This window comes from Austrofundulus limnaeus, unplaced genomic scaffold (assembly GCF_001266775.1).
Source record: "Austrofundulus limnaeus strain Quisiro unplaced genomic scaffold, Austrofundulus_limnaeus-1.0 Scaffold14, whole genome shotgun sequence".
NCBI classification, from domain to species: domain Eukaryota; kingdom Metazoa; phylum Chordata; class Actinopteri; order Cyprinodontiformes; family Rivulidae; genus Austrofundulus; species Austrofundulus limnaeus.
Genome location: NW_013952416.1, coordinates 2472180 through 2482024, shown reverse-complemented (window position 1 = coordinate 2482024; position 9845 = coordinate 2472180). Strand labels below are relative to the sequence as shown.

The 9845-nt window shown below is 41.2% G+C and overlaps 1 protein-coding gene across 2 annotated transcripts in view; it reads left to right on the top strand.

Moving 5' to 3' along the window:
* Positions 1–8824, top strand: part of ercc6l2 (excision repair cross-complementation group 6-like 2) — a 19510-nt gene extending 10686 nt beyond the window's left edge. For both annotated transcript variants that reach the window (XM_014002679.1, XM_014002680.1), the window contains 5 exons: positions 332–415; positions 1230–2160; positions 2240–2394; positions 2737–2894; positions 7103–8824. In XM_014002679.1, the coding sequence (XP_013858133.1) occupies positions 332–415; positions 1230–2160; positions 2240–2394; positions 2737–2894; positions 7103–8258 (2484 nt within the window). In that variant the 3' untranslated portion in view covers positions 8259–8824. The remainder of the gene's footprint in view (positions 1–331; positions 416–1229; positions 2161–2239; positions 2395–2736; positions 2895–7102) is intronic.
* The last annotated feature ends 1021 nt before the right edge of the window (positions 8825–9845 follow it).

Sequence of the window (9845 nt, the reverse complement as noted above, 5' to 3'; positions counted from 1 at the left end):
TGTTTTATGTGCTGCACAACAGGAACCTGCTGTAAAACGGCAATTATGCTGAGTCAGGCTTTATTTTTTAATAACTTTTCCTGTTAAATAAATGAAATAAAAAAACAAAAACAAAAGAACCATAAAAACTGATTAAAGGTCTCACTGGCACAAGTATATTTAAAAAGAAATGAAGARTGGTTTAAACAATTGCACAGTAAGTTTGTCTCTGTCTTAGACGTAGTAAAAAAAAAAAGGACATGAAACCTAAAGTTTTTATTAGTGATTCTGACTTCTTTAAATAGATGTTATATAGAATATGGTTTGCTGAATGTCTGTATTATCTTGTCAGCGAGAAGGAGAAGTGGAGGCCGGTGTGGTGACAACGAGAACACACAGAGGCGACCAGAATGAGGGGGAGACAAAGGCAGATGGCGTGAGTAGCTCCGCCGTTCTCAGAGACAWGGGACACGGGTCTCTCATCTTTCCCAGCCCTTCGCTGTCTCCTCTCCCAAGTGGCCCGCTCTTATTCCCATGTGAAAGAGGGAATACCTCAAACAGGGATCTTTTTATCTGTCAATCAAACCAACCCACGCAGTGTCTTTTTAGCAGACCACAGCTCACGTCCTGATAGTAAAAGAAAATGACAAAGTTCTTACAGCAGTCATCTCAGCGCAACAGATATTTTCTACTTAAAAAAAACATCTAAAGAATAGGGTCAGTAGATTGTGCTTGCTGACAACTTGACAGGCTTGGTTTGCAAAAAAKKAWRSMTWKRRRTTTTTTGTGTTCTCGAGARGCTAAACGTCGAGGTTCTCTTTGTTTCACATTTTTTCTGATCCTGTTTAAAACAGCTGGATATAATTATTTGTGCTTGACCTAATGAAAGGGAGCGGACCACACTAAAYCCTATCTTCTACTTTTCCTGTTARTTTGTTTTCTGTCTATTACATCATAGCGGAGGGCTCGTGTCACATTGGTGTTTATTATGATTTGTTGTTGGAAAACATCTGTTTCACATTGCCCAATGAAATCTCTCATATGCAAGTCCACTGAAAGATGGCACAAGGAAGGGAAATGAAGAATTTATAGTCATTTCGGCGCTAAACATATAATACAGCGAAAATGCAGTTTATTTGTTGTTAACTCTTCAGGTTATTCTTCTTGCACTACTTGCACCATGCGTTTTTCCTATTTATTACTCTGCCTATACTTGTCTTTGACCTAACATCTGTGTTTTTTTATATTAGGAACCTGGAGATCTGCTTACAGATTGTAAAGTCTTAGGTGATGAAGCAGTCAAGAAGACAAGAGAAGCGACAGAGATCTCTAAAGGTGTGCTGGACTTCAGCAGTGGGAGTGACACAGATGATGAAGAAGTGCAGGGGCTAAAGAAAAACCAGAATGGAGATGATAAGAGTGGGAAAGCTAGCACTAGTCCCAGAGCAATGAGTCTCCTTCAGCATGGCTTCTCCAGACTTCTGGAAAGGGCTCAAGAAAAGCTAGAGTCAGACAAGGGGGGCAGTGGTTCTTGTACCAAAGATAGCTCCTTTGAAGAAGATATTGAAGACCAGAATGTAGCAGACGCCTCTTCTGCAATCTGCACGACTTCCAGTACAGGAAATGGAGTCGTCTGCCTTCCCAACTCTGAAACAAAAACCGGGGACAAATCCACTGGCTCAGACAGAAAGCAGGAAAATAATGGAAGCAAGATTTTATTGTTAAAAGAAAAGGATGATGCCACGAGATGGAAACAGGGCCAAAAGCGATGGACGGGCAAACAAACTGCAGCGGATGACGAGAGCAATGAGAGCGCCTCACCAGAAAGCAAGAAATCTAATAAGCTCAAATCCACTTTCCCCAAATCGCACCACTTCGACGCTTACTCAGACGAATCAGAGGATTTAGACCTGGAGGTGAAGACATGCTCTAAAACGGGTTTCGGTTTGGACAAAGGAGGAGGAGATGGAGGATGGGGAAAGTTGGGTCACAACAAAAGAAGACACAAGGCCAGTGTGAGGGATAGGGCAAGAGCCAAACACACAGAAGACATAGAAACATTCACYTCTTCAGAGGATGAACAAACAGCCAAAATACCAAAAGCTGTTTCGTTTACAAATCTGAAAAGTCCGAAATCTCCAGCTTCGAAAGGAAAAAAGCAAACCATCGACAGCYTGCTAGGTCAGAGTCGATGCTTCAAATATGGTAAATGTGTAAAGAGTGTAACTCCACTGTTGATGGTGTATATTTGTGTTTWAAGGAGGTGTACAAGAGGTGGCGTACACACACTCTAACCAGCACGTGGTGGGTGGCAGCAAAGCCGAGGAGCTGATCAGTAGAGCTGCTGTACGAGACGTGTTTGAACGTAAAATGTACTCGCAGCTCCCAGCCAATCATCTACTGGGTACTCAGGAGGTATGAAAAACAAARGCTGTTTTCACACATACTTTTATTACCAGCATCGTCCAGTACCATGTCTTATATGTCACTGATAAGTTAAAGGGGACAAATTGCCTTTTGTTGTGGAKTTGAAGTCTGTAGGAGTGCAGAAAAGTTGAATTTAATATCTCCTGGTGCTGCAAATATAACTTTATATTCTGTTTTGAGTGTTTTGCCGTGATTGAGATTTGAAAATGAGTCCATGAAGACAGCATGCAAGTTTAAAGCTAGGCTCGTGATCGTAAGCTGCGTTTTGAAAAAGTTGCCAACTACATAAATTTTCTTTTCTTTTTCTTTTTTTTTTTTGTAATCTGTCAGAGTCTACCAGCAAGTCTACCAGACAGCCAATCCTGCACCCTCTCAGGTCAGCTGCAGAAGCCCAAAGTAGATCATCCGGTCATCTTCACCAGCAAAAGTGTGCATCAGTCTGGACGGACAACAGTCATCATTGGAGAGACGCCCAAAGCCATACGCAGGTAGTGACGAGCAATCGCAGTTGTGTTTTAAATAGAAATAAAAAAGAACAAATGAACAAAAATTTAAAAGGACGTGTCGTGGAAATAATATACTTAGCACAAAAAGTAAGGAAACGTTTTTTTGTTGCAACGATGCTTCTTGGCAGTAACTCATACTGATGGAAATCTTGTTAATTTCCCTTTTAAATGGTGCCACATTTGTAAGGAACATGTATTTGTGGGTTGAGCTGTAGAGCTGAGTATGTGGGTTGCACTCGTGGAAAATTTGCCAAATCTTTCATGCCAAACAGCTTATTTTGCTGTTTTCCTTTTTACACTTGTTTTGAGCTTCTGGTCCTCCCAGGTGCTGCCAATCATAAGATTTTATTGCCAAGAAGCTTTATAACAAATAAATAATCTACCACAATTTTCATTACTTTTGTGCTAAGTATAGATAAGAAGAGAGGAAAAACTTGAGGTGAAAAAGGGGTCATGATGGCATAACTAAGAAAAAAAACCCCGGATAAGAGCATCAACAACAAGAAACAAAAGATGTTTAAATGAGAATAGAATAGGAAGGTGAACATAAAATCTTAGAGGTGGGAYTGGGAGGGAAAAAAGAAAAAGAGGGATTCCTGGCAGTGTATGGAAGACAGCCAAAATCCACCACGGATAAAGTGTTGACTGCCCCTTCCCAGGCTTTAATAATAATGTGTGTGTATGTGCATGTAGAAAGAGACCACCTCTGAGGTTTCCCTTTTACCTATTTCCTAGCCTCATGCCAAAGATTACCCGGTAATCATCAGGCCCAACAGTGGAGGAGTTTCACCCTCGTGAGATGGAGCGAAAATGGCCGCCTTAGGTCTTCTAAACCCACAACCGAAAATATTTCAACCCCCACTTACCGATGCACAGCATTCACACGCAGCGCCTTTGCTGCGTCACCTCTGCTCCCACCCCTCCCTTGCCCTCATCTGCAGACACACAGACACCTTTATGGCTCCAGCCTCACTTCCCGTGGGCGGTGGATGGCTGTATCTCTGCCCAGCACCTCACCAGGGACTGCAAACATACACCGGTTACAGTGATATCACCTCAATTAACCTCGCTGTTTAATGATCTAAACCCACATGCACGTCAGCTTTTACTGCCTTTTACTTTTATTTATTGTTTTTCCAGTGAAAGCCACTGAAGGTAATAACACTGAAGGAAATGCTGCAGTAGTAACAGTCGCTTTAAATTGTTTCTGTCCCTGTGCATGATTAGAACAGCCTTTTAATGAGTGCCCAGGAGGAGGTCAAATAAAATAAAGTAAATAAATAATACTTTTAACTGCACTGGTGTCTTTTCTAACTTTTTAAGTTGGTATATACAGTATTGCTGGTGTCTTAAAATTTTTGGAAGAAAGTTTTTTCTTCTTCCATGGGAGGACATGTCAAAGGTGGGACCTCTGTTCTTCTCTGTTCTGGATATATATATCTGGATTTCGATCACTGGATTCTGCAGATTGGCTTGGTGGTCTCCTGGTGTTCTACAAAACAGCGACCGTGGCTTTTCACTTTCTGGCTGACTGACCTATTTGATGGATGGCCGTATTCTATCAGCTCTTGGACATTTGCCTTGAGCGAGCTGGACTCGGTCTGCAAGCGGTTCTATTGAGGGTCGCGGGCCAGCTGTGGTCCCTGGACTTTGCTGGCCAGATGSAACTGATCTTGAAGAAGCTGATAGTACGGCTGGGCAGAATTGTCCACACTATTTGTCTGATTGGATTCACCACCTTGAGATGCACCAGCAGACATTGAAGCAGATGGAAAATTGTTATCGTCTGCCTGACTCTTCTGTTCCCAAAACAACTGATTACAGAATCTGGCTCACTCCTATAATGGCGTTGAGCTGTTGACTAAATTCTTCCTGGTTGGTTATGTCGACTGAGGGCCCCCCACATACACACGTCTGTGATCTGGTTTCTGGAGCAAGCTGAGGGCCACACAGAATAAGCAGTTACCATCAATATTCTGAACTTTGGATGCGCGGGTTTAGGGGACTGGATTCTTCGGGCCCCCCTAAACTCACTTACTCCTCTGGCTAATAAATCTGCCCTATGCAGAGGTTTTTACATAAACACCATAGTGTGTCACAGTGTTGATATAATATGATGTTTTTGCTTTTTTCCTCATCTTCCCTTGTGTGGTTTTTAGTTTTTCTGTTGTTAAAGGTAGCACAACTGTGTTTGCTGCATGACCGATCTTAACTGCCCCCTCCCCACTTCCCTGAATGTACAGCACCTTGTGAATTTATTTCTGGGAAAGGCACTATATAAATAAAACTTTACTTACTTACTTATTCACTTCATATACCCAAACATCTTCTCCCAAATGCTGGTGAAGATTCTCAGTCATCCAGGTCATGATCAATCCAAAAGAAAAGTTGGTAACACTTTATAATAACTACACTTTATTTAGCCTTAATTAATCATTAATAAAGGGTTACTTAACCTTGAAAGCATCATTAATTAAGGATGATTCAGACTTTATAAACTATGAATAAACTCATTTATTAATGTTTTACCCATAAAGGCTAATTACTTCTAAAACCAACATACTCATTGTTTACTCATGCTTAATAACTCATGAGTTAACTATTCTATACTGTGTGTATATATGTAAATGTTCATGTAAACATACTTTCACACCATGTGTTAGACATGTATTATTGGTTAGAGAATGTTTGAATTGACTACTAACCCTGCTGTGCATCAGTAAGTCTTTTTGTGAACCCTTCTAAAGTGAAGACTCTAACCAGGAAGTTAAACGTATGCTCAGGCAGCAAAGCRTCATGGGAAATTTCATAAATTGATAGTATTTTGGGTCTTTATAAAGTTTGCAAATCTACATGTGTGCCTAAATCTAATCTAAACATATCCTGTAGTTACTTGTATTATTATGTTTAATCTTAATATAATTTAAAGATAAAGTCAGAACCATGAGTGAAAACTATCTGCACTACAGCCCCTTATAAATGGATGAGAGATGGTAATGGCACTTTGAAGGGATCCGGATCTTGGGGAGCTGTTTGTTTCATAGAGCCGTGCAAAAGAGCTGTTTGATTTTGAACGTATTACATCATCGTATAGGGAAATACGTCATCACGTAGCGTTATGACGTAATCCCGTCACGTGGGTGAAACCATGTGTTTGTCAAGCGGAAACCCCCTCCCTCATTTCTGTGAGCTTCTGTACTCCACAACTCCGCCTGTTTTCTGTGAAAAAGCAAAGCGGGAGTGATTGAAGTATGAAAAAATAAAGGAATAAAAGAAATAAAACTACAAATGGCTCATTACTGCACGCGATTTGGCTCCTATCTTTCGTTGTGAAGAGCCGTTCAAAAGATCCGGATCGTTCGCGAACGTCCCATCTCTAGTATGGATGAATAGACGTAACGCTTGTAAGTGGAAATACAGTCTTTCTACATCACAGGGCAGAAAACTGGTAACTAACTGGTAACTGGTGACTATGATTTACAAATATTTAAATAGACATAAATAGTCTTCACTTCAGAAAGYTTCACAAAACGACTTCACTAACCACTAACACCTGCCTTAATTACTGATGCACAGCAGCGTTATATTGTCAATTCAAACATTCTCTAACCAATAATACATGTCTAACACATGGTGTGAAAGTATGTTTACATGAGCGTTTACATGTATACACACAGTATTTAGAATAGTTAACTCATGAGTTATTAAGCATTAGTAAACAATGAGTATGTTGGTTTTAGAAGTAATTAGCCTTTATGGGTAAAACATTAATAAATGTGTTAATTAATAGCTTATTAAGTCTGAATCGTCCTTTATTAGTGATTAATGATTTTAGTTTCCCTTTTTTTATTTAATTCTTTGTTTTCCTGGTTTATAATGTTACAGTATGTCTAATTGTACTCTATGCTGTCTGTGTCGTGTCTTTGTTTTAACATTGTTCTGACATTTTATATTGTACTGCTGCCTCTTGACCAGGTCGTCATTGTAAATGAGAACTGGTTCTCAACTGARTTACCTGTTAAAATAAAGGTTATATATCAATTAAGGCTAAAAAAGGTGTAGTTATAAAGTGTTACCGAAAAGTTAAAAACAAAACGTGACTTCAATTCTAAAGAAAACTGCATGRAAATTCAGCATTTAGGGCTTTTGTTTTTTTTTCTCTTAAAAGTATTATTTTTGTGTGTTTACAGACAACAGCTTGAGGAAATGGCAGAACAATTCAAATATCCCTCAGTCCGCGAGTTTGCCACTGAGGTCCTGAGAAGAGACTCGCCTCGCAGGCTGACCTTGCTACGTCAGTATTACACCTCACTCAACCACTCTGACGTGTCGAACACAATCACAGAAAACTTCCCAGAACCTGCTTCAGCACAAACAACCTCTACGGCTGCTGCCTCGTCATCGCCCACAAAAAGAGCTGCCAGAAATCAGCATCCAGAGACCAAAAATCGACAAAAAGAATCTCTAAGAACCACAAAATCTGTGAAATGCGCTCAGAGGAARCTGAAAGCTCCACAAAGTAACGTTCCTTTGCCACGAATAGGATCTCGCAGTTTACAAAACGATGATCTCGAACCTCCCAAAAAGCAAAAGATGTTACAAAAGAATGTGCAGGATCCCCTCCGGGATGTTCCAGAGTCAGAGGAGCAAGAGGAGATGGTCTGCAAGAGGACAAAGAAGAGCAGTGTTTGTAGTTCTCCAGCGCACAGGGCTGGTGGTGGTCTCAGCGTCGATCAGGCCAGCAGCTGTGGTCTGGAGTCCGGGGAGGCTGCTGCCTCTCTGAGCCGCACAGACAGAGATGCCCCTTCTCCTTCTGACCTCAGCCGTCGCAGCTCCGCCGTGTCGTCCAAACCCGCCGSACAAGAAGCAGAGCAGGAGCTGAAATCACCGCTGAGCACAGGAGAGAATTCTCAGCCTCCTTCTACCTCCTGCAGTCAGTCCCTCCTAATAGACCTTATAGGAGACACATCCATTCTAGATGACTTACTAAAACCAAAGACCAAGTGTTCACAACAAAAACACACCCCTGAGACACGCCCCGCATCATCAGCGTCACTAAGCGCACGTCTCGTCAAACCTCCGCCATCCAACCTAACGCTAGAGGCTGATTTACGCTCGCAAACTACACAACAGGTCGCTACACCAGCGCGGGAAACAAAGAGTGGCCGCAAAGACATCTGGGACATCCTKAACGAGGGTAACGAAGAGAGCATCAACAGGTTAACGGATCCCGAGGAACTGCAGAGAGTTTGTGTCAACGCCAGCTTCGCAGCGAGACGTTTTCCCAAACAAACTGAGAGCAAGAGCCTGTGGAAAACGAACGAGAAGTTCCTGTGGAAGAAATGACACAGACGAAGCCTTTTTAGATTAAGAGTTGACATTTTTTTTATTTTATTTGAAAATTTCCAAGACCCTTGCCATCATTAAGTGCCGTAGTTGAGCCGACTGAGTCCTGATGATATCAGACCCCTCTATCAGTATTTTATAGTTTTAATTTTTCAACATCAGTTCGTTTTTTTAGGCAACATAACATATTTAGAAATTATAAAATCTGATTTGGAATAGGTAAAGTTGCATAGAAAGAATATTCTCTTGCTAAAAATTAGATTTTAAAGCTCAGTTTTCATATTTATTTTACCTTCACGACAGTCAGTACTTTGTCATTGCACAGGTTCTGATTAAAAGATGTACCACTTGTGTTAATAAATACTTTCCCTTGTTGTAAAGTGGTACCGAAGTTCCTATTAAAAAAATGTCAGAACTGAACAATGAATGTTCAAAAAATTTTAAATATTTGCAAATTTTTTTCTACTTGTATTTTCTTTTCCTGGACAACAACGTAAAACAGGAGAACATTTGGTGTACAAACGTAAAATATTTAAGAATAAAAGTGCAAAATGCTTGATAACTGATCTCAGAAATCCAAAAATGCGTTTGTTTATCGTCGGTACAGGTTTGGTCCGGTGTAATGTAAATGTTTTGCCTTTACAGGATGTTCTACTCGTGTTTCTTGGCTGCATAGGCAGCAGATGAACAGTGTCATGGCTCAGCCTGATGCTCAGTGAATCATTTAACGGAGAAAATTACCCAATTTTTTATCTTTGTCCACTGTTGTTACAGGATACCAATAATTGGTGCCTGAGAACTGTTGGTTGGCCTGCAGTGATGTCACTTCAAACTGCCTAATGGCTGTTATTTCTCAATAAKCCTCCACCCCTCGTTGCCTCCCACTCCCACAGAGAGCGTACATGCATTGTACTGTAAATGGTGCGATTCCCCCGCCGGTCTCCACMCTGTAATGCGAGCAGCCTGTGGCTCGGCTCCGTGGTGCCTCCAAGGCCCCTTAAGAGTAAAAGCTGCTGCGCTATTAGTGAAACAATAAGCAGCTGAAGACTGTACGGTTGGAAGAACAGGGATGACCTGTTTGCACATTTTCTGGAAAAAAAGGGAGGTCAGTCATCGCTCTTCATTAAAATTGTGCTGCGATATGAAAACAAAATCAGGCTTTTTTTGTGCGTGTTTCAGAGTATGACTAACCCCACAGCTGCGTTTGACGTTTTTCAGCTGGTGCGCCGAGGTAAATAGTGAGCGATGCTGTGAGAGTTTTGTTTAGCAGAAAARGAAAAAGCGCTGATAGCTATCAATAAACAAGCGAAACGTCTGCGTGTCTCAACAGAGCGTGTAAGTCGTTAAACAGCTTGTGTGTGTGTGCTCTACTGGGTGGTAGATCACACAKACAAGTACGGCGAGGCCACACATTTGTCACACCTGTTCATATACACCCAAGGATAAAAAAAACTTTCTTTTCTAAAAAAAAATGAATTGCTTCATCTCAATGTTTGATCCGCAGGTTRCCAGATTCCTATCTTCAGGGTTTGTTGTTGTCACAGTCTGGTTCCAGTGTGATAGTGGAGAGGGCCTCGGGCTCACCAG